Here is a 25,204-nt window from a genome sequence, read left to right as displayed (position 1 = left end):
ATAAGATAACGTTCAATGAAGCGAAGAAGAAATGCACACAAGAAAACACATTCGACATCCTACCGGACGATGAAGTGGAGTTTCCTAATCTGACACAACAGCGAAATTCAAATCCGGGATCGCAGTACAAGACTGTACTGGTTCAAAGGAATGGAACAAGATCCCAACAACAACAACAACAACAACGACGTCCAAACTATGCACAGGTGGTTATGAATGAAAATGTACCTCATCAATTCAACGAGAACCCATACAAGGTGGACCAATGGGAAAGAACAATAACGGAAATGAAGCGATTTTGGAGGAATCTGGACGTAATCAGGAAATTAATGAGGCTGCACTCGGGAATCAATGCAGAAATCATTACCAAGGAGGCATCGGCAATTGCTTATGAGGAACTCATCATCAGAATCAGTACCACAATCCAAGAAATCATCGAAGACATCACTAATGAACTAGCATCTATAACAGAAGACAAAGAAGTTACACACGAGAATATGGAGAAAAATGGATAAGAACATAAAAATAATGCAGAATAACATACAATCTTTAAGGCCTATAGAAACAAGAGAAGAGTTATCAATGTTTTTGAAAAAGGAGGAAATTATAATAGCTAGTTTACAAGAAACTTGGTTGAAACCAAATGAAAATTTCAGGATAAAAGGTTACAGATTGGTGCAGAGGTGTAGAGATGAAGGATTCGGAGGAGTAGGAATTTTGATCAGGGAAGACGTCAATTACGAAGAGATAAAACTAGGCACCTACGAACCAGTAGAAGTAGTAGCAATACGAACAAAGAGCCTGTCGGTAAACTTTACAATATTCTCGATATACGTGCCACCGGATAGTAGGCTAGCCAAAAAGGAAATTGAGAGATTTGGAGAGATTTTCAGTCTAATCGAAAGAATGGATGGAGAAATAATGTTAACGGGAGATTTCAACGCAAGGCACCCCATGTGGGACGATGGGGTTAAACCATGCGCGAAAGGCACTGCTATGGCGAACGAACTGGCAAACTCAAAGCTGGTAATGTTGAACGACGGACAGAGTACTACGATTCCTAGGATCAACTCATCTCCCACGGCCATCGATCTGTCATTCGCGACAAGCCACCTAGCATCACTGACGAATTGGAATGTGCTACAAGAAGAGTTCGGTAGTATGCATCTCTGCATCAGCATGACAATACAATCTGAAGCACCGATATCGTGGGGCACACGAAAGAAAGTAAATGTACAACGAGCAATAGAAGGACTAAACTCACTAAGACCGCAATACCTATACTCCCCGGAAGAAATGCAACAAGTATTCGAGGAACAAATAGAGGCAGCTAGTTATGTAGTGAAGAATAAAAAGGCAGATTTTCTGAAAGCGTGGTGGAACAAAGATTTACAAAAAGCATACAATGAAAAGAGGAAAAGGCTAAGAAACTTCAACAAAGAAAAATCATTAAACAACCAAAAGGAGATGCAGAAAGCTAGAGCGGTGTTCAAGAAGCTAGTCAGGAAGGAAAAACGGAAATATGTACACGAACTACAGGAAAAAATAGAGGAATCAACCCCACCGAAGCAAATTTGGAACATAATTCGAGGATTGGACACGGCACTTACAGGATCAAAAAAAGGAGCGGACCATTCACCGTCCCTAAACACAGCGATGGAATTTATGAGAAGGAATTATGTCAAAAAAACAGAAAATCTGACATGGAAACACGGAATACAACAAGAAAAAGCGTACATGGGAGAATCACTAAATTTCGAGGAAATTTTCAAGGTAATAAAAAGCAAGAAAGATCACTCTGCTGCAGGTGTAGACCATATATCATATCATCTTGTATGGGATTAAATATCGGAATGATAAGCGAAATAAGTGTACAACTAAATGCAGTATGGCTAGCAATCGAAATTCCTGAACGATGGCGGATTAGCAAGATGGTATTAATACAAAAACCCAATAGAGACCCAAATGATATCACGGCTAAGAGAGGAATTGCGTTGATGAACGTGTTTCTAAAAACAATTAACACTGTAGTCAAAGACCGACTTGCGAAGTATACAGATGAGATGGAATTACTACCACCACTGTCGTTCGGATTCAGAAAGGGGTATTCGGCAATAAGCAGCGTAAACTATATAGTCAATTCCATCAAGGAACTAAAAGCACAGAAGAAAAACTGCGTAGTATTCTTCCTGGACGTGGACAAAGCGTTTGATTCAGTAAACTGTCAAATATTGCTGGACAAAATGGAAAAATTGCAAATTCCGTGGGAAATTAGAAGATGGATATATGAATATTTGAACGAGAGAATAATGAAAATAACAGCCCAAGAACGAGAGGTAACAGTAACAGTCAACAGAGGACTAGCCCAGGGTTGCCCTTTATCACCAGTGTTATTCAATCTATACACGATTGATCTTCACGAAGAAATAGAAGAAGGAGTGTTCCTGACGCAGTTTGCAGACGACTTTGCGCTGATGATAGAAGGAGATAGCGGGGAAATAGTAGAAAAAGCGAATCGATGTATCGAGGTAGTCAGAACGAGACTTCAGGGATTGGAATTGAAAATGAATCCAGCTAAGTGTGCAGTTGTGAACTACAGCAAAATACCAGATCACAAGCTTAATATTAAGGTGCAGGGAGAAAGGATCGAAGTTAATAATACCCATAAGTACTTAGGATATACGCTAGATAAAGGCCTCATACACAAAAAGCACATAGAAGAGGTAACAACCAAAGCCAAGAAAAGCCTAAACCTTCTGAAAATGATTTCCTACAAAAAAAGCCCTGCTAATCCGGAAACTGTGTTAAAAATAGGAAATGCTATTGTTAGGTCCAAGTTAGAATATGGAGCAATCGTATACGGCAATGCTGCAAAAACGAATCTACAAAAAATAGAAACGGTCCAAAACGCATACATACGAGTTGCAATGAGATACCTTAAAAGCACACCTATTAATGTAATGCTAGCAGATAGTGGGTTATTGTCGATGAATAAAAGAATAGAATGGTTAAGTTTGAAAGAAACTATAAAAATCAAACACGGAAGTAATCCAAACAAAAAATTCATATACAAAGCACTTGACAATGAGTCCACAAATGGCACGTATATGACGGAGCTAGCAGAAAAACACATAGATATCATGTATGTACTAACTGAGAGACCAGAAAACTGCATTCAGGAGTTAAACAACTGCGATGAAATAACTGGATGGATACAGGACGGTATACCAAACAATAAGGAGAAAAAGGAAAACTTAAATCAGGAGCAATGGAGAGCAATAGTTGCAGAAATGATGAATAACAAATACAGTATGTTTCGGAAAATTTTTACGGATGCGTCAAAAAACCATAACGGAACAGCAATAGCAGCAGTAGACCTAGTAAGTGGACATAGAATAGCAGAGAAGATCAATCCGAAAACTAATATAATGAATGCAGAGTTGATGGCAATCCGAGAAGCGATAAACATGGCAATAGAGGAACAGTTACAATGGGTCGTAATTGTCACAGACTCAAAAAGCTCTTGTTCAACACTTAAAACTACGAACAATGGAATAAACAACCACTTCGTTCTAGAAATTATCCAGTTATTGCACAAAGCACGTAATAACAAGTGGGAATATAGAATTCAATGGGTTCCTAGTCATGTCGGCGTGTCAGGGAACGAAGTCGCGGATAAAATAGCGGTTGAAACTACGAAGAGAGAGCAGTCAAACTTTGGAAAACTAACACTACAGGATACCATCAACGTAGCAAAAGAGGATATATGGAACAGCTGGATAGAAGAGTATCAAAAATTGTCCCAGGAAAAAGGAGTAAAGCATTACGAATTTGCAGAGGTACCAGGGTCGAAGGTTTGGTTCAAGGACATGGCACTGACCACGAAAGAAAAAATAATGCTTACCAGGATAAGATCAAATCACTGCTTAACGAAGGACAGGAAACATAAATGGGGTTGGGAGGCAAATAGCAACTGTGAAATATGTCAAGAAGAAGAAAATATTGAACATCTACTATTCCACTGCACCAAGTGGGACATGATAAGATCGAATTACAAATTACTGCAAGATAGAAAACCGCTGACACAAATACTTAAAGAGGGGGACGAAAAGGAATTAAAATCAGTAGTAAAGTTTCTCGAGGAGGCGAAAATAACGGTATAGAGCCGAACATCAAGGACCATCATACACAACACCACCATGGAAAGCAACAACTATACGAACAAATAAAGAGACTACCTAATTGGCGAGATGGACCGTCACACGGTCTAAGCCAGGGAAAAGAGGAGCAGCAAAAAAAAAAAAAAAAAATTGTATGGTTATTTTGCTTAACGACGTTTTCAGGGTATCATCCAAAACATTTGTGAAATAGTTATATGATTTTATTAGAGTACGCTTTCCGTATATCTGTCTTACCCCAAATACCAAATGGCAGTATTAATATATAACTAGAAAAAAAAGTATACACAAATTTGCATAACTTACCTGCACACAGTAATTTAATTCAAATAATTAGAATTTTGCAATTATTTTATTTTGCGCTATTGATATTGGCCATATACGTTTTCAGGGAAATGTCGTACAATCAAATAAACCCATAAATCACTTACTTGGTCAGACTTCAGAATTATCCAGTGGGTAGTGCGCTCTACAATCCCTTTCTTTCAACTGCACTCCAAATTTTATACTTTGAGTTTTGATTAACCACAATAAAATGAGGTTACTAGAGTCCTATTTTATCTGAAAAACACAAATTTGGCCCATGCCGAATTAATTAATCCCCTAATTTTGGATTTTAAAGATTGATTATGTAAGGAAAGGTCTTGCAAGATGGGTAATTTACTTGATTTATTTAATTTTTTGATTGACCACTACCATTGGGGGTTCATCGAACCTGTTGATTTTGACAAACAAATATAGCTTTCAGAATCACAAGGGCCTAACTGCAATGAACGATTCTCTTGATCAATTTTCTCGTTGCATTATCACAGTTCAATTTTCGGAAATTATTACAATAAAGTGTACTGAAAGGTTATATTAGCTAGCAAAAGCAACATTCAACGCAACGAGATATGTTAATCCAGCCGAGTTATTAACAAATGATAAAATCGATCGCAGTTAGTCGCTTAAGATTCTGAACGTTAGAAATGTACTAGCCGATCCATCTGACTCCACCTTGTCCTAAATCACATAGTCGAAGGGTTTTGGGATAACCTACTAGCAGAGATTTAAGAAAATTTATTTGTTTATTTGTTATGGTTGCATCAACAGACTAGAAATAGTCCCAATGATGTGTTGTAAAAAAAGTACAGATTATACAGACGACATACATATACTACAGTTACAAAGGAAAGCATTGTCAAGTTACTAAAAATTTATAAGTCTTAAATTTTACACTTAGCTGTTGAAAATGAGGCAATAATTGAATGGTAGATGTTTTGGGTCTCGAAGAAAAAATCTCAATGTTGTTCGAGTGGTTGAAAATATAATTTTAAACTACTCAAATGATGCGATTCATTGTGGATAATGAAAGCTGCTGGTTTTGAAAGCATAACTAATAAGGCTACTTCTTCGAAATAAGTCAAATGCGAAAGAACAACGTTCAAAATCATAAGGGCCTAGCTGCAATGATTTGCTGATACTGCTACTGTTAAGGGAAATTTTTTTCCGAGGTTTAATAATCCAACCGAGTTATTAACAAAATAGAAAATCATACATTGCAGTTAGGCCCTCATGATTCTGAAAGCTAGGTATACAGTACGCTTCTAAAATTAACTCATCGTAAAACAATTTATTCAAACTTCTTCGATCAACTTGAACCGCTGATGCTGTTCAACCGGAATTACATTGAAAAATTTCTTATAAATCGTTTGATTTTCTCGACCGGCATAGATCCGCTGAACCCATGTATGATCCCAGTTTGGCTCCAATTTTTCGCAAGTTACGCATACTTTACCATGTTCAAGAGCGAAGATGGTTCCGTTCTTGCCAAATCCAACCTGCAATAGCAATTAGGTATTGAAAAGTGCTTCCATGTGATGTACCATATATAATTCGTACTTACGTTCAAACCCGGATGAAATCGTGGGGTACGTTGAGTGGCCAGGATGGTACCAGCAGATACGAAATGACCATCTTGCACCTTCCATCCGCGATGTTTTGGTCGACCGTGATCAGATGGGTTTCTAGTACTGCCACCGGTTTTCTTCGACGCATGTCTCACAGAGACTGGAATTTGATCGATAGTCAATAAAGTTGCAACAAATTTTCTATTTCATCAGGTTCTTACCTATGAGAGGTGTTTTCCTAAGTAGGTTTCCTACACTAAACATTGCGTTTGAATTAATATTTGCGATAAAACTGCAAACGGGATCGGCGCACCGGAACAGAAAAGTTTTACACTTTTACGTAAACAATTTTGACATTCGCTCTCCTCCCATTCGCAATATTCGCATTCGACATGTGCTACAGTGCTACCAGATATTAGGGTCAAGTGAATCCGAGAATGTCACATTATTCGAGCAGTTTTAAATTTGTTCCATTCCGAAAAAATAATTGACCACTTTGTCAAGCAGTTTTGCCGTGACTGTCTACCAGCGATTTCACAAAACTGAACCAAATAATTTCTATTTTTTTATGAAACGCACAAATGTTGGCTACTTTTCTCGAGGTTCTAAAAAAAAAAAATCTCAAAATAATGTTTTATTTCAAAGTTCGAGTGGTAGTAAACGTCATTTTAATTGCTCGGACAAAGTGGTTAATTGACCACTTTGTCAAACAGTTTTGCAGTGACTTTCATTGAGGCAAATAGACCTTAGAATTTCATAAGGCTCGACTTATGAACAACATATATGAATTTCATAAGCTTGATTTATGAATGATTTTCGGGTAAGCCCGAATAGAAATTGTAATGTAGGAAACATCAGCAGACATCTTCAATACATTAAATTTTAATGTGTATTGCTGTACCCTTAATGTATTCAGACTTCAGTGTGACATCCAAGTACATAAAAATACATTAGCCTCAAACGTTACATCAGAATCAAACGTCTTGACGATGTAAAATTTGACATCAGAATACATCCAATGACAACAGAACCAAACGTTACATAAGAATCAAACTTCATCACGATGTAATTTGTTGCACGCATAAAACATCAGAATACATCCAATTACAACAGAACCTAACGTTACATTAGAATCAAACTTCATCACGATGTAATTTGTTGCACGCATAAAACATCAGAATACATCCAATGACAACAGAACCTAACGTTACATTAGAATCAAACTTCATCACGATGTAAATTTTTGTCCTTCGGTCCCTCGTCGCATGCAAAGTTTGTTTTGTCCTGAGTCAGCACTACACGGCGAATGAGAACACCCAAATTTGAGTTTAGTTCACTCATAAATCGCAAAAAGTACAGGAACTCAGTTTTGAGTTAATTTACCTCTGTTTTTCCAGGTTTTCCAGGTTTTTCCAGTAAAATTTTTCCGAATATAAGAAAAGTAAAGATTGGATTCTGTGGATTTTCGTCAATCCTAATTTTCCGGAAGATTTTTGAAGTTTTCCACCGGAAAACATGAGGCAAATCTCGAGGCAAATTTACTCATCGCTGCGTTCCTGCATTTTTTGCGATTTTGAGTACACACTGTATTCAAATTTGGGTTGATCACATTGGCCGTGTACAGTTTTTTTTTTCGCGGTGTCCGTCGCGAGTTTTGGTGGCGATTCGGTGTCCGGCGTTGCGGCAAATCCTTTGGTTTGTTTTTTCCGTCGATCTTGTTTTCCGTGCTGAGCACCAATGCTACCGACGTGCCAGGAAGGCAGCTCCCACACCTGGACCCCCGCCAGTTTCGAAGATTGCGAGTCCCGCGATCGCCCTTGGAAAAGGAAGGCTGTTTTTCAGGTAAGTAAAATTTAAAATTTTAAATTAATGTACTGTAATTATGTTTTTTTTTAGGAAAGTGCACCAGTGCGAAGCCGGATCCCGGTAGGGAGTCCGAAGCTGGATCCCGGCGGGGAATTCGAAGCCGGATCTCTTTGCAGGTTAGTGAATGTGTTTATTGTTTTTTTTTATTTGATTGACAAATAAATAAATAAATAGGGGGAAGAGGGGCATAGTGAGCATCCCGCAGTTTGGCTTTGGATCTCCAGCTGCATGAAACAAATCAACTGGTAGTAGGTTCAATATCATTATGATATTGATCCTACCACCAACAATTTTTTTTCCGAACAGCCGGAAGTTCAAGCTGGATGCTCACTATGCCCCACCTGTTCACTATGCCCCTCTTACCCCTACTAAAAGCTAAAATAAAGTGGAAAATGACGGGTTCCGTAGGCGGATCCCGATGACCGGTTCCGTAGACGGATCCCGATGACGGGTTCCGTAGACGGATCCCGATGACGGGTTCCATCGACAGATCCCGATGGGGAAACCGAATACGGGTCCCGATGGGGATTCCGTAGACGGATCCCGATGGGGATTTCGTAGACGGATTCCGATGGGGAAACCGAATACGAATCCCGATGGGGAAACCGAATACGGATCCCGATGGGGAAACCGAATACGCATCCCGATGGGGATTCCGTAGACGGATCCCGATGGGGATTTCGTAGACGGATCCCGATGGGGAAACCGAATACGGATCCCGATGGGCAAACCGAATACGGATCCCGATGGGGAAACCGAATACGCATCCCAATAGGGATTCCGTAGACGGATCCCGATGGGGAAACCGAATACGGATCCCGATGGGGAAACCGAATACGCATCCCAATAGGGATTCCGTAGACGGATCCCGATGGGGAAATCGAATACGGATCCCGATGGGGAAACCGAATACGGATCCCGATGGGGATTCCGTAGACGGATCCCGATGGGGATTTCGTAGACGGATTCCGATGGGGAAACCGAATACGAATCCCGATGGGGAAACCGAATACGAATCCCGATGGGGAAACCGAATACGGATCCCGATGGGGAAACCGAATACGAATCCCGATGGGAAAACCGAATACGAATCCCGATGGGGAAACCGAATACGGATCCCGATGGGGAAACCGAATACGGATCCCGATGGGGAAAACGAGTACGAATCCCGATGGGGAAACCGAGTACGGGTCCCAATGGGGAAACCGAATACGGATCCCGATGGGGAAACCGAATACGGATCCCGATGGGGAAACCGAATACGGATCCCGATGGGGAAACCGAATACGCATCCCAATAGGGATTCCGTAGACGGATCCCGATGGGGAAATCGAATACGGATCCCGATGGGGAAACCGAATACGGATCCCGATGGGGATTCCGTAGACGGATCCCGATGGGGATTTCGTAGACGGATACCGATGGGGAAACCGAATACGGATCCCGATGGGGAAACCGAATACGGATCCCGATTGGGAAACCGAATACGCATCCCAATAGGGATTCCGTAGACGGATCCCGATGGGGAAACCGAATACGAATCCCGATGGGGAAACCGAATACGGATCCCGATGGGGAAACCGAATACGGATCCCGATGGGGAAACCGAATACGCATGCCAATAGGGATTCCGTAGACGGATCCCGATGGGGAAACCGAATACGAATCCCGATGGGGAAACCGAATACGGATCCCGATGGGGAAACCGAATACGGATCCCGATGGGGAAACCGAATACGCATCCCAATAGGGATTCCGTAGACGGATCCCGATGGGGAAACCGAATACGAATCCCGATGGGGAAACCGAATACGGATCCCGATGGAGAAACCGAATACGGATCCCGATGGGGAAACCGAATACGGATCCCGATATTAAATATTAATTTCTTTAAATTAAATCAAGAACTTTATTATTCTCTTCCGCAATCGTGGGGATGGGAGTGATAGGGCTGCAGATAGCAGTGGTGGGGGACTTGGTGACTAATCCGATGAAACTGTTACTTCTTGATGCTAATCTTTTTCGTATTTCTTTCATTCTCTTTTCGCACTTTGCATATGACACCATCTATGTACATTGATATCTACATATCTACATTGATCCTACATTGATTCAATGATGTGTGGAGAGCTCATTCCGAATGATCAGTGGACCAGCCTCATCCCAGATGACCATGGCAATGCAAGAAAATTAGTTTTCATTGAAGGAAGTATCACAACACAGGTAACTGCTATTAAATATTTTTGCAGACAATGACAGATGGTGAACATGACGATCCAGTTATGCTGTTATATAGTACTATACGTACATTTAAAATTAACCATCAATCGCAGAAACTATACGAATTATCGCGTATCTCTGTTGTTCATTACATACCAAGTGAAAACCTAATCATATATTGTCGTGGAATGTTGGCAAACGTATAAGATACTTACTTTACTTTTGCTGGTCCGACGTCCCTCAAGATTTGACCTGTATAACAAAGTTGCGCCAACTAACTCGGTCCCTGACTGCTTGTCTCCAATTTCTCGAGCATCCCACACTTCCTACATCTTGCTCCACTTGGTCTAACCACCTAGCACGCTGTACTTTTCTTTGTCTTGTACCGGCCGGATTTGAGGAAAACACCATTTTTGCGGGATTGTTGTCCGGCATTCCTAAGCACGCGTCGTTCGAAAACTCCCAGTGTTCCTCGAGCATTGTACATTGTCATATTTTTCATGCACAATAATTTTGTTTATTATATATTTGCAGTTCGTCAATTAGGTAGAAGACTGGTAGCCCAAAACTTTCCGCATTTGTGGATCATCCCGATCCACGTCCAAAGTGTCATGCATTATTGACAAATTGGCACAGCGGGTCGATTTAAAGGGAGATCTGGAGGCGCAGCGATCTTATTGTCATGATTGTCTGGTAGTTCACTCAAAAATGCTATAACAATCGCCAAGCTTGCTGTAATGTCACCAAGTGCCTCGTCACCCACGAATAGGCGCCTATGTCAGTGGTCTAACAACTCTTAGCGCGCTAATGGCATAGTTCCCCTGCCGCATAGAGAGTTGCCACAATGATATTAGGTTAGCTAAGGTCAGTTAACTGACTGGTGGGAAACGGGAGCTTAAGCAATGGCTATTCTGTATGCATTTAAGAGATAGTCTACCAGAATGGATGTTTTTTTTTTGTACTATTTTATGTTTTCTGATGGTTTCGGTTATGCAAAACATGAGAATTAACTTTTCCAATGCTTTCAATTGTACAAAGCATTAGAGCTAGAAACATGATCTTGTAAACACTACACACCTTAACTGGTAGTTTGCTAAAAAAAATGCTATAACAATCGTCAAGCTCGCTGTAATGTCACCAAGTGCCTCGTCACCTACAAATTGGCGCCTATGTCAGTGGTCTAATAACTTTTAGCGCGCTAATGGCATAGTTCCCCTGCCGCATAGAGAGTTGCCGCAATGATATTTGGTTAGCTAAGGTCAGTTATCTGACTGGTGGGAAACGGGAGCTTCAGCATTGACTATTATGTACGCATTTTTATGATGTTATCTAACAACAATGGTGTGTAGTGTTTACACGATCATGTTTCTAATTCTAATGTGTTGTAAATATAATTGAAAGCATTTGAAAAGTAAGATTCTAGTGTTTTGTATATCTAAAAACATTAGTAAACATCTACATTTGAAAACATTCAAACAACGTTTACTTTAAACGTTTTGTACATCTGAAAACATCAGAGAACAACAAACACGAAGTACAATTGAAAACATCCGAACAACGTTTAGTTCTAACGTTGTGTACATCCGAAAACATCCAAAAAATGTTTGGTTCTAGCATCGGGAAACATCTACGTTAGAAAACATCAGAATACATTTACATATAAAAACATCCGAACAACGTTTAGTTCTAACGTTTTTTACATCCGAACACAACCGAAAAACGTTTGATTCTAACATCAGGAAACATCTACATTAGAAAACATCAGAATACATTTATATATAAAAACATCCGAACAACGCTTAGTTCTAACGTTATGTACATCCGAAAACATCCAAAAACGTTTGGTTCTAACATCAGGAAACATCTACATTAGAAAACATCAGAAAACGTTTACATTTAAAAACATCCGAACAACGTTTAGTTCTAACGTTTTTTACATCTGAAAACATCCTTAAAACGTTTGATTCTAATGTCAATAGATTGAAATTTTTGACGTCAGACCGACATTAGAATGGCAAAATTTTGTTCCAAAATTTCTGATGTATACACCATGTTACGTTGCTTAAATACAACTAAATCATAATGTTTTCTAATGTTTGACATCAGGCATACATTTGATTTCGATGCTGATGTAGACATCAAAATCAAACGTTGGGCTAATGTAAATTTCTATTCGGGTAGCTCTTATACGCCTTTAACCATTTCATTTTCCCAAGCGTTGAAAGATGAGTGGTCAACACATGGGTCTCCCAATCTCAACGTCAATTTTCCGATTTCAGTCTGCTCCCATTTATTATTTTTTTTGTCAACATTATTTTTCATAAGGCAAATCAATGAAATTCACACTCATTTCTTATGGCTAAAATTCATAAGTGTTTCTTATGGAATTCTTACGTTCTTTTGCCTGAATTCTACCAGCGATTTCACTGGTTAATTAACCACTTCATTCGAGCAGTTAAAATGACGTTTACCACCACTCGAACTTTGAATTAAAACATTATTTTGAGATTCTTTTTTCTAGACCTCGAGAAAAGTAGCCAACATTTGTGCGTTTCATAAAAAAATAGAAATTATTTGGTCCATTTTTGTGAAATCGCTGGTAGAAAGTCACGCCAAAACTGCTTGACAAAGTGGTCAATTGACAATTCAGTGCCAACATTTCAAAGGGGCGTAATTGCTTTTGTAAGCAATGAATTTAGCCGTCAATCTCTCGCGAATAAAATCTTACCTCTCCAAAATTACAATACTAGCTGGTAGAGGAAACATTCCTCTACCAGCTGGTGTCATTATTTTTCATGAGTGGGCTTTTATTCGCGAGAAATCGACGGCTAAAGCCATTGTTTACAAATGCAAGTACGCCCCTTTGAAATGTTGGCACTGAATTGTGTGACTTTCTACCAGCGATTTCACAAAACTGGACCAACTAAGTTCTATTTTTTTATGAAACGCACAAATGTTGGCTACTTTTCTCGTGGTTCTAGAAGAAAAAATCTCAAAATAATGTTTTATTTCAAAGTTCGAGTGGTAGTAAACGTCATTTTAACTGCTCGAATGAAGTGGTTAATTAACCACTTCATTCGAGCTGTTAAAATGACGTTTACTACCACTCGAACTTTGAAATGAAACATTATTTTGAGAATTTTTCTTCTAGAATCACAAGAAAAGTAGCCAAAATTTGTGCGTTTCATAAAAAAATAGAAATTAGTTTTTCCAGTTTTGTGAAATCGCTGGTAGAAAGTCACGCCAAAACTGCTTGACAAAGTAGTCAATTGAGGGTGTGACATAATATTGCATCATCCCTAAAAAGGCCACCATCTTCTTCATTTTTATTCATTCCTTTATTTAACGTCGGTCTCTGTTCCGCAATCTAGTGCCAATCACCGACGGACATCGATTGCCATCCATTGACGGGCAATCGAAGGAAGGTAGCTTCCACACCTGCGTATGATATCGCACCCATTCAAACACACATGGGCCGGGCCCAACGGCTTTACTTCCATAAGGGCCCGGCCCAAGTTCCCTTCCGAAGGAAGACGTGACCAGAGATTTTTATGCAACAGAAAAATCGCACAAATCTCGGCTACACCACCGGCGCCGGCTAAAGGCCACCCACAATGGATACATCTGCGTTACATTGACGTAAATTTGACAATTTGGATTTAATTTATGCAAGAGCAAACGCAACGTATCGGTTGTGGGTGGCATTTCAGGGTAAACGATCCTATAGTTGCGGTACGTTAGAATCGTTAAGTTTTAAACACGTATTATCAGCGAAACAATTATTATTTTTGTATTTAGGGTAAACGCACCTAGTTGCGGTACGTCGGAAGCGAACCTAGCGTTTCTAACGTACCGCAACTATAAGAGCGTAATACAGAAATAATAATAATTCAGGCATAACATTTGATAACGGCACAAAAGCATTTGTAAACAAACTTTCTAAGGCCCTTTACACGCGAACCAAAATACACCTACGCAAACCAACAACATCATCGCATAGGGGCAACTATCACCTTTCCGAAAGTGGTATTGGTTTGCGTGGGCGTACTTTGGTTTGCGTGTAAAGGGCCTTAGAAAGTTTTTTTACAAATGCTTTTGTGCCGTTATCAAATGTTATGCCTGAATTATAATAATATGATTATTTACTGGTTATTACCTGTAGAGTACAAATTGATTTTAGTATTCATCAATCAATCTTCAAAGATAATGTTTGGGTACCACATATACGTGTTTGTAATCTACCGGCACAGCGAGCGTGTAGTGGTATCTATCACTAATCCATCCTTATGTATGCCGGCTGTAGCTAGAAGTGTGTGTCTGGCTAGATGTGGTCTGAAATGCATACAAGCCATAAAGAATCGTATAGGTATGTATGGCAGCATAATATTGTCATACTTTGAAAAATTGATTATTAATGAGATGTGTTGTAGTCGTTTGGTAAGTACTTGTCGAACGTTGATTCGTTCATTTTACCTTACGCAGATAATTTTAATAGTATCATTATTTTATCAGTGTTTCGTGAATTAAAATTGAAAGTAAACCTCCAGAAGATCAGCGAGACCAACACAGGCAAGTGAACCACAGTGTTATCAATTTAATACGCTATCAGAATGATAATCATCATTTTCAGATTTGGGACATTGCACCCAATTTTTCTGTAGGCTGAGAGCAGTATTTCGACGATGGTTGACCAGAAAAGAGCGAAAAAACAGCCTTCGGCTGCAGCCGGGTCTCGAGACGAAGAACCCAATCTACATCAAATTGATTCCCAGTTGGGAATGCTAGGAGTAGTGCTGATGTTGCTTTGTGGAACTGTTTCCAGTTATCTGTTTACAAATTTGCCCAATGCACTGACACGTGCAAACTTGGAGAGCTATCCAGGGGCATTCATCGCCGAACGTGCATGGGAAAATTTGAATGTGCTGAATGATTTCGGCCCAAAGCCTACCGGAAGTGATGCGAATGAAAAGCTGACTGCAAACTACCTGAAGCGTGAGATTGAAATGATCCAGGCTAGCAAACACCGGAATCAGCGGTTGGATACCAAGCATCAAGTAACAACTGGAGGCTATCATGTTGCATTTATGGGCCATCCACTGACTAGCTTGTACAGAAATGTTCAGAACTTGGTTGTGAAGCTGGCGGGCGAATATGATAACTCTACCAGTCCTGCACTGATGTTGAATTGCCACTTCGACACAGTTGCTAGTAGTCCGGGAGCCAGTGACGATGGTGCAAGTTGCTGTGTTATGTTGGAAATCATGAGAGTACTCTCAAGACAACCAAAACGCAATAGACATTCCGTAATATTTTTGTTTAATGGGGCCGAGGAGACTCCTTTGCAGGCAGCTCATGGGTTCATTACGCAACATGAGTGGGCAAAACAGGTGGCTGCCTTTATAAATTTGGAATCAGCTGGTTCGGGAGGCAAGGAAGTTCTTTTCCAAAGTGGGCCGCAACATCCATGGATGATTGATGTATATGCTCGCTCAATAAGACACCCATTTGCCCATGCAGCTGCTGAAGAGATTTTCCAATCGGGTTTAATTCCATCCGATACAGACTTTAGAATATTCCGCGACTATGGAAATGTACCTGGGATGGATTTTGCTCATATGGTTGAAGGATACCGATACCACACAAAGTTCGATAACATTGACTACTTGTCACTCCCAGTGCTGCAGCGTACCGGCGATAATATCTTATCCATAACAAGGGAAATGGTCAACAGTGATGAACTTGCAAACAGTAGACTGGAGGAAAGCAAAAAAGGGTACAGCGTGTTCTACGACTTCATGGGTCTGCTGTTCGTTTGCTATTCCGCCAATACAGCAATCACGATCAATACTTTGGTTTCGATTCTGGCCATTCTGATGCCGTATTACGGACTGAGTCGATCTGTACGAAAACTGGGAGAAGGATCAATTATAAAAGAAGCCATTTATGGATTCCTGGCAACTGTAGTAGGTACGGTCGGAAGCATTTTGTCGTGCCTTATCATTGGCCGACAACTTGATGCCATGGGACGGGCATTATCGTGGTACTCGACCCCGTTCTTAGTTATGGGCTTATATTGTTGTCCGGCGTTGCTGTGTCATTGTTTTTCGCAGATGATTATCAATCGATTGTTTGCTGATAAGAAGGTAAGTGTCCTAATTGTATAAGGCAATATATTATCTCATTGACTTGGTTGATCTGTTTGTGTCTGCTAAATTTGGAGCTATTTTGAACTTTTTTCTAACACAACAGAATAGTCCAAGACTACAGTGACTTACAAATTCCATGAGCTAAAAACGCCTTTTTAACTTAAAATTTTGTTCATATTTCCACAATGCTGTGTCTAAATTGTTCAAAGTAGCGAAAAGACAGCTTCATTTGCATATTTTAACTTTACCAACTCGTGATCGCGATGCACCTATTAACCTACTGATGCAACTTGACACTCCCGAGTTGAACATCCATGTGGCTCTCTCATTCTGATGATTTATTGTTCTGTTTGGTTTTCAAAATTGTGCTTTTATCGTTTTTTTCACCAATTTCTAACTGATTAGATTGACGCTTTGGGGTGTGGGATCTCTTCTCTTCAATTGAGAGCAACAACTCGTTTCAGTCGCTTATACATCTTGACTTTTGTTTACAGACCGTGCTGAATCTATCGCAGATTGTCCAGTCTCGAATGATGGGAGTTAGCTTATTCTGGGCCATACTGGTTGTACCGCTAACATTCGCAGGAATACGAACAACCTACATCTTCATGGTGGTGCTCCTGTTCTCGCTGATGTCATCACTAGTTTCAACCGTTCTGGGCTATCAGAATACTACCAAAAAATGGATCCTGGTGCATCTGGCTTTCCAGATACTAACAATGTTCTGGGCGACACAGTACTATCACATGTTCTTGAAATTGTTCATTCCAATATCCGGTCGGATTGGAGGTCATAAAAATCCCGAATATCTGGTTGGATCGATTGCTGCTCTCTGCACTCTGTTGGTCAGTAGCTACATGATTCCGTTGGTGACCTTGTTGAAGAAAGCCTCCGTACTTACCGCTCGGTTGACGGTCTTCATTCTGCTCGCGTTACTGATCACTTGCTTCACGCAAGTCGGATTCCCGTACCGAGATGATAGTGCAAACGCCCCGACAGTACAAAGGCATTACGTGACGGTTTGTTAAAAGTTTCATGACGAATTATTTGGAAGTTTATTTCATAAATTTATTTTTATATGCTTGCAGCACGTAATGCGTTCCTACTACGATGAATTGGGTAACTCTAGAGGAAATGATTCCGGTTTCCTATTCCGCGAAATGGATCGAAACTCATACCGGGCGATAAAAGGAGTTGCCAGTCCGGAAACGGTCATTCCGATGCGTGAAATGAACACTTGTGAAACGGAAATCTTCTGCGCCGTTCCTTTTTATTCCATGTGGCACCAGATTCGATTCGAGTAAGTAGCTTGTATTTAGTCGTGTCCAAATAGCTTTTAATATTGCAATTCCAGAAAAAAAAAAATCAATGTAGCTGACAACCGTAGCATGCTATTATAGTTGATAATCTGACGTCAAATGCAAATTTTTCTCTGAATTGGCAATATTTGGCGTCACATTCCTATACAATCGCAGCTTTAATAGAATGCTGTGTTTCTTAGCTGCGTTGAATTTTGTTTTCCCTGAAATGGAAATATCTTATCATGAGTTGGTGGTTCCACTCCCACAGTAGGGTTTTTTTTTCTCGTTGTCATCTGGCTCAGACCTATCGATCCATAAAGCCACCCACAGCAGGGTTGCTAATTACGTTAACGCTGTTAACATCTGCATTAACGACCGCAGGCTAAGAATCTCTTTAATAAGCTGATGAAAATACATATTTCTTTAATTTTATTTCCGACATCACTCAAATAGGTTGAGGGGGACATTAAAAACGAAAACCGAAATCCAAAATTTCATCATTTTGGTACACTGGAACTATTTTAAATAAATACGATTACATTAGCGAAAATCACCATCTAAGCGCCCATCAGTGGAGCCATGATTTTGCTTTAAATCTTGATTTAAAAATCAAGATGGAAGTCTATGGGTTTGAAAAAAATATCGTTGTGTTCGGAATACATAGCTCTTTCAGATGATGTAAAAACAGATTTTTTTTTTCAAAATTAAAGAACCCAGTTAATTAATAATAATTAATTAATATACATATAATATTAAAAGCGCAGAGAGAAAAACAATTTTGAATACGGTTGATTTTATATTACTTTATAAGTCATATAATAAAAATTTGCATCAGCCTGAATTAACGTCTGAAATATCTGTAAATGTTGAAAAACACAGAACAATTGTAATAATTTTATCATATAGTTTTTCCAGCTGCATTTGCATTGTATAAAAAATGCTTTCAAAAGGAATGTCAAAATCCTATGAATTTACTAATCCTCTGGCACAGTGATTAGTTCGTATTTGGTAATAGTGGTGGCGTTGTCAACATCAGTTTATGATACCTTCATACACACTATTTTTTTTGCTGGAAACCAGCAACATTTTGCTGGATTTTGCCGAACTGTAAAACCAGCAATCCGTCCAGCAAAATAAATGTTGCTGTTTTTCCAGCAAAACTAAATTTCATGAAACTGACAGCACTTAACTGTAGTTTCAGCAAACTGGAGTTTGGTTTGCTGAACGATCAGTAAACCCACAATTACATTTATTTGCTGTATTTCCAGCAATTTGATGACACTGCTGAACTTTCAGCACAACATTAACCAAAAAGATTTGGGATAAAAATAAATAAAAAAATATAAGATTGAAGATACTTCTTCGGACATGCGGACATACAATCAAGAGATGTAATATTATTTAAACTTTGCTTGATGTATAAATTTACGGCGCATGTCTGAAGAAATTTCCTTAAATACTGATTATCGATCTATCAAATCATGTTTATTATATCTTGTTAAATCTTTGAAAAAAAAAAACAAAGTATTGTTTAAAAAACGAAAGCGAATACAAATACATGTACAAGTAACAAACTTAACCATATAATACAACAATATAAGTTTACTTCAACTGAACGAGAAAATCAGTTACAGTAGTTGATGGTTTGGCCACGTTTAAAATAGCTCCCGTAAAAAGAGAGAAAAAATTCGCATGGGCTGGTTCAAATTTGTAGCTAAAAAAATAGTGCGTTTTGATCAATGTGGTAAACGCTTGCTCAATTTCGGACCCTACCGAAAAAAATCGTTTTCCGATGCGGATATAACACTCGCCCTCAGCGTACAACTGTGCTTTGACGATCATCACAGGATTTTTGGTGCTCCGATAGCCCACGACATACTGATTGATGTCATCCTCCGGCTAAAAACAGTAAAAATTCGTATTAAACATTATATCAACAACTTTCATTAATAGTCACATACATTTATCCACTCGACAATCCCTTCTAGTAGGTTGGATATTTTTTGTGAACCTTTGTTAGCCCGTTTTGCTCCACGGGATGGATTCTTTTCTTTAATAATTAGCAATGATCGAATAAATTCTGTAATAAACCTGGTGTAAATTTTAGTGGAACATGTCGAACAATTAAATATTTCTTACGAGTGTTTACAGTTGGGTGCAAGTGTTTGAATTTTGTTTGAACTTTATCTTGCAGCAGACTCCAGTTGCTGCTATTTTCGATAGTTTCAGGAAACATCTGCGTGAAATCCAAGTTTATCTAAAAAATATATGAACAGTGAACTTAGAATGAAGTTGTTACAAAGTAATAGTTGCATTAATACCAATAGTCCATTGAATGCAGTTGACAGTGGAAACATGTCAGTCATCTTGTCTGCCAAATCTTCTGATTTGTCCTTTTTTCGCAATACATTTCGAGCTTCAACTGTTTTCATCCAGTCGGTTTTGATTACCTCGAACGACGCTTCTGATGGTACAATAAACTTCAGTTTAGTAATCTGAAAAAAAAAACGGAAAACTTTATATTGAATATTTAGAATATTACCTGCAAGAAATTTTACCATATCAACCAATCCATCTCCGGTTAAATCATCGTTGGCAGCGTTGTGTGCCTTTGCAGAATCAGCATTCTCCTCCTTTGTTCGACGAATCTGCTTCTCAAATTTCTTCACCATGTACTCAATATGGTAGTGCAACTTGCCACTATGTCTACCATGGCCTCGTCCATGCGGATAGAACCATAAGGCCTAAACATAAATGTAAATAAACACATACATGATTATGGATATATTATAAAAAAGTTAACGTACCTGCGGCATAGCTGCGCTGTTCGATTTCAAAACATCATATTTATTAACCAGGGATAGTGCCACAACATTTTTATGATGTGCACTTGGATGGCTATGAATAAGCAAAGCAAGCAAAAAATCTATTAATAAAATTTCGCGTAACATTTGAAAAGGGCCTATCAACTTTTCATAGGCCAAAAGTAGATAGGCCAAAAGTACATAATACAGTTACACTTATTGTAATTAGTTTTCGTTAATTGTGATTTTAATTTTTCCCTGCCGTGTTATGTTTTTAAGGCCGACGTGCACTTATGAAACAGGGATCACCCGAAGAGAGTGGGAGGAGTTGTAGTCTACCCACTGCTAGTTATCAGCTTTAATCTATTGAGTTGATTTGTGTGTGTATATAACCAGTTTGAATCACATAAACTAGTCAGCACCTAAGAGAAGAGGAGACAATACGGGGGCGAAAACGAACCACTTTTCTGTAAAACGCGAACCAGCTCGTGATTGGCCGATTTGAAGTGCGTAAGATAGAGATAGAGATAGATATTGATAGAGATAGAGATAGAGATAAAAGAGTAAGAAGCCAGTTGTCTCCTCTTCCTCTTAGGTCAGCACTAGAAATCAGTTTGATGGACAGCCGACCAATAGTAATGAGTGATCTGCATTACCCACCGCGGTCTTCGGCGAATTCCTGTGTCTTATAGTGTTGTAAAGTAGCTCAGTGTACTTGTGTTGACAATCATGAATGGCATTTAAGTGGTGATACTCTAAGGAAGCCTTAGCGTGAAACTTCAAAGGCACAAATGTCATCTTCCACAAAACATACAAATTTGAAATTGCTACTCTCTGTTTGTAGTAGCACAGCAAACAAGGAGTAGCAATTTCAAATTTGTATGTTTTGTGGAAGCTGACATTTGTGCCTTTAAAGTTTCACGCTAAGGCTTCCTTAGAGTATCACCTTAAGGCTAGGTCATAGCACAGTATAAAATTTGATCTTACTAACACAAAGGTTTTTATAGTAAAGTAATGTTCACGAACATAAATTGTTAATTGGAAATATTTAGCTGACACGTTTTGTTTCCATTGTTTATATGGAATACTACCGAAATAGGTCTCATACGACGAAGTAGTGTGGAACCCTATCGAGTCTCATATATACTTTTATGAATATACTGCATTTCAATCATGCTTGGCGCTAATGACTCGATAGGACAATCATAGAAGCATAGGTCAAACAAAAATAGTAATTCTATTCCCAATTTTGTTCAAAAAGATTTCAAATCGCATCTTTACCGCATTATCAACACATGAAGGGACTATTTGTCGCACACTAAAATACCATACGTTACACGTTACAATCTACGATTAAGCTTAATTAAAATTAACTTACTACCCAAACCTATTGATAAGGTATTCGCTCAGGACGGTTGTGATCGCTTTGATCAATTTGCTGTTGATCGAATTGTGTTCCTTCAACAGTTCGATAATATTGCGGCCTTCTGGTGTCTGTTGGAACACACAGTCAATATCAAATTCCTAAAAAATAAAGAATTATTGAAACGTTATACAGCAACTGTTCTATAATCATAAATTAGTTTACCTTTTCCAATGAAACGCCCAGTTCGTCCTCTTGCTCGATGTATTCATATTCCTCATAAAGTTCATTTTTGATAGATTCCTTTGTAGTATTTTTTGAATTGCTGATAATTTCAGCTTGAATTTTTTGAATTTTTTTCCTCTGTCCAGTGTTTAGGTTCAAACGATTGAAATCAGTCTCATCCAGCAGCGAAAACGTTTCTACGTCGACGATTTCTTCGTGAACTGTTAAAATTTGTATTTTTTCAGAAGTTGATAACTTAGCAACTGTTATTAATAATCGTTGTTATATATTCTTTTCGATATGTAATGGGGTGTATTATTATATGTTTTCCAAAATGCAAAAGTAGTGTGACTATGTATGTTTTCCAGAGAAACTAACATTTCTTGCTTTGTATTTTCAACTTGGTACGCCTGCAGCACATCATCAAAATCAATTGTTTCCCACAATATCAGTAGAATCTTGGCTTTGTCATCTATCACGACAATTTCTCGTATTTCTCCGAAAGTAGGGAGCCCATTTAGGTTGGTATCCTTGACTGATACAACACAATTAGTCCGGAATTGAACTCCATTGAATACCATTTCTTTGGGAGAAAAACATCGGTCCTCTGAATTGAAAATCAACAAGGGAGCTGATTTCATATTCTTGATTAAAAACATTTTTCCAGATTGGTAAGTCAAACAATCTTTGAACGGACGTTCTGCGATGCTAATAGCTTGCGCAAACAGTTGTCGTTTAGCTAAACTGAGGCATACATTTTTGAAATTTTTTGCAGCGTTCATCTGTATTTTTATATTTTTGTTTTTTGCTTCAAAAACACGACAATCATATTGTTGCAACGGTCCAATTTCTTTAATGCAGTCTGGGTAGTGATAGAGATGATGTAATTTGTTTGGACGACGTTTAAATAAATCAAAATACATTTTATAAAAGATTGTGATTCCAATTTCAAGTTCCGCTATTAGAAAATCTGGGACTGTTGGTGAAAACGATATACGAGTTATATTGATGAGGCAACTTATGAGAGTCATATATGGACAATCATGTGGTACTTTATGATTGAAAAGGAACGGGAAAGCTCTTAGAAAAAGTAGATATTGAGACGCCGTTTGTCTCATTCGATGAGATTTAGGTTGAAGAAGCATTTGAGCAGTAATGTTGGACGATGGCTTATTTTTTCTATCACGGTAGCCGCTTGGCATCTGTTGACTTTGCGTCTTGGCAAGTTCTGAACTTTAAAATATAAAGCTGCGATCTTTTTATTACCGCATCTTGAGCTCAATGTACATGGCTCAACATCGTCCTCATAAATAATTATTCTAAGAGCATCCGGGTGTTTTTCAAAAAATGCACTGTTCCTAAAAGAGTTTCCGTCAGTAAAGCTTCCATATATTGTAGGTGCGTTAGATACACTGTAAGCTGCTATTTGATTTACCATTGCAGTACGATTTTCAGCACATCTTAGAATCATTTTCAACGATTCTATAATTGGGATGTATTGAAACGTATCTTGAACCTGATAAATAACGGGAAAATAAGTATTTTGCCTTACACATAAAAAGATACTATTACCTTAAGGGTGGCTTCTTTTCCTTTTACGAAACGTGTTCCTTCCCGTTCTTTCAGCATAATTGTCCTTGGTTCCGGAATTGTCCCAACTGTTTTGCTAAGGAAGGCTCGTTGCTTCGTAGGTGTAGAAACATCTTTGAAAATGTTGTCTATTAGTAAGCTGTTTTGCAATTGGACAACTTGCTGTGAATCGATGTGAGCTGTGTATTGGTCCATAAATGTTTCCACCGTTTGAGATATATATCCGTTTATTTGGTCCACTATCGCTTGACAGAAGGTTATGATCTGGGAAACTTTCGTGTCTGTTAAGGAAACGTCAGCTTTCAGACGACACACAGAAATAGCAGCAAACTGGCGCAAATATTCCAAATGAAGAGTTCCAGATTTTGACGTTCCAGATTCCTCGGGATCGGTGCAAAGATCACTAATAAATCGGCTTCAAGCAAAATGTTCGTAAACACAGAATTAAAACTTTGCATTGGTTCTTTTTAGAAGAAATCGGTTGGCTTTCCAAACTAAAGTCACTGACCTGTCAATTCAAAAGTTCCCCTTCACTATTTTTAAAAGTTGAAACTTTTAAATCAAATTGTAGATCTGTCAATGAAAAGCATGGCAGAGTTGAAATTAAAAGTTGGTTATTTTTGTTTCAAAACAAACTTTTGACATGCTTAAGTCTGATATTTGACGTTAAGCATCTCCAACTATGAAGGATTGGTATAGTTGAAATGACATGTGCCATTTTTAATTGATAAAACAAAATTTTCGCCCTAGTAAAGAACCGGTAAGAATATTCTGTTCTCATGAAGATTTATGAAGGATCAAAAATTAACAGTTTTAGTATACAAATATCAGAAAGAAATAATTATTTTCATCAATAACATGCCACGCTAACATTTGGTCTAAGCATTCAGTAACTATTAGCATAAAATGTATAGATTCAATCGATCTTTTGTCATCTACCAAGTGGTCACAAACATGTTTGAGCGTGGTTTTGCCTAACTAAAGCTTTCGGTGTCATCAGCGTGATTTTGATCCAACGATTATTCCATTCCGAGCTACGTAACGCATAAAAACAAGAAATTTCATCACTCTTTCAAATTTAAAGAGGAAAGCCAATCTGTTAATGCTCAATATCCATCTATTTTTCAGCAATTACTGGTTACCCGGACCACCACCGGTTGCAGATAAAGTGGTGTCCATGACAAAGACTAAACAGGAACAGCTAAGCGATAATGTCCGACGGCTGACATTCATGCTGGAAGGCAGCATCCAATCTTCTCTCATCATTGGAGCAAAACCGGGTGTAAAGTTGGTCGGTTGGAATCTACTGGACAAGTTGACACCAGCAACGGAGTTCAACAACCAAAAAGCACACTTTGTGCTTATCACCCACGGACTGCCGGGCGAGCCTTGGGAAATTACTCTGGATTTCGAACATGAGAACAAGGACCACAAAGGATTACTTGCTGATGTCACCGTCGTTACCACTCATTGGGAAGCACATCGAATGCACACTCAAGAATTCACAGATTTGATTAAGAAATTTCCCTCCTGGGCACATGTGATACCGTCGGTTGCGGTGATGAATATCTACGTGTTTTAAATATATAGAATACGTTTTTTTTATAACTTTATAACTTATT

At 38.8% G+C, this 25,204-nt stretch overlaps 3 protein-coding genes and 1 pseudogene across 3 annotated transcripts; 2 read left to right on the top strand and 2 right to left on the bottom strand.

Annotated features, from left to right (window-relative positions):
• The first annotated feature begins 906 nt into the window (after positions 1–906).
• LOC135700442 (uncharacterized) lies at positions 907–1,969 on the top strand. The gene is made up of 2 exons (XM_065220964.1): positions 907–1,773; positions 1,958–1,969. Exons 1-2 carry the CDS (start codon positions 907–909, stop codon positions 1,967–1,969), a joined length of 879 nt encoding a protein of 292 aa, XP_065077036.1.
• Positions 1,970–5,762: 3,793 nt separating this feature from the next.
• On the bottom strand, positions 5,763–6,390 carry mRpL27 (mitochondrial ribosomal protein L27). The gene is made up of 3 exons (XM_065220894.1): positions 6,289–6,390; positions 6,064–6,227; positions 5,763–5,998 (listed from the first exon to the last, which is right to left on the bottom strand). The coding sequence occupies exons 1-3, from the start codon at positions 6,329–6,331 to the stop codon at positions 5,795–5,797; spliced, it is 411 nt and encodes a 136-aa protein (XP_065076966.1). The 5' UTR covers positions 6,332–6,390; the 3' UTR covers positions 5,763–5,794.
• An 8,315-nt stretch (positions 6,391–14,705) lies between these two features.
• Positions 14,706–25,190, top strand: LOC135700402 (endoplasmic reticulum metallopeptidase 1-like). Its single transcript, XM_065220893.1, has 5 exons — positions 14,706–14,722; positions 14,784–16,296; positions 16,794–17,318; positions 17,388–17,599; positions 24,711–25,190. Exons 2-5 carry the CDS (start codon positions 14,836–14,838, stop codon positions 25,162–25,164), a joined length of 2,652 nt encoding a protein of 883 aa, XP_065076965.1. The 5' UTR covers positions 14,706–14,722; positions 14,784–14,835; the 3' UTR covers positions 25,165–25,190.
• Positions 19,303–21,931, bottom strand: LOC135700438 (uncharacterized; annotated as a pseudogene).
• Positions 25,191–25,204: the final 14 nt, after the last annotated feature.

This window comes from Ochlerotatus camptorhynchus, unplaced genomic scaffold (assembly GCF_037179485.1).
Source record: "Ochlerotatus camptorhynchus isolate MF236.1 unplaced genomic scaffold, CSIRO-AGI_Acam_v1.1 ptg000136l, whole genome shotgun sequence".
NCBI classification, from domain to species: domain Eukaryota; kingdom Metazoa; phylum Arthropoda; class Insecta; order Diptera; family Culicidae; genus Ochlerotatus; species Ochlerotatus camptorhynchus.
The sequence above is the reverse complement of the archived record's forward strand: the minus strand, read 5'-3'. Positions and strand labels throughout refer to the sequence as shown.

What these genes read in the sequence shown, in the direction of transcription:
- LOC135700442 (XM_065220964.1), top strand. Translation starts at nt 907, where the DNA reads ATGGATGGAGAAATAATGTTAACGGGAGATTTCAACGCAAGGCACCCC.
- mRpL27 (XM_065220894.1), bottom strand. Translation starts at nt 6,331, where the DNA reads ATGTTTAGTGTAGGAAACCTACTTAGGAAAACACCTCTCATAG. An exon ending in TAGGAAAACACCTCTCATAG is followed by an intron (nt 6,228 to 6,288) that starts GTAAGAACCTGA and finishes ATCAAATTCCAG; the next exon opens with TCTCTGTGAGACATGCGTCG. An exon ending in GATTTCATCCGGGTTTGAAC is followed by an intron (nt 5,999 to 6,063) that starts GTAAGTACGAAT and finishes TTGCTATTGCAG; the next exon opens with GTTGGATTTGGCAAGAACGG.
- LOC135700402 (XM_065220893.1), top strand. Translation starts at nt 14,836, where the DNA reads ATGGTTGACCAGAAAAGAGCGAAAAAACAGCCTTCGGCTGCAGCCGGG. An exon ending in GATTGTTTGCTGATAAGAAG is followed by an intron (nt 16,297 to 16,793) that starts GTAAGTGTCCTA and finishes TTTTGTTTACAG; the next exon opens with ACCGTGCTGAATCTATCGCA. An exon ending in TGGCACCAGATTCGATTCGA is followed by an intron (nt 17,600 to 24,710) that starts GTAAGTAGCTTG and finishes TCTATTTTTCAG; the next exon opens with CAATTACTGGTTACCCGGAC.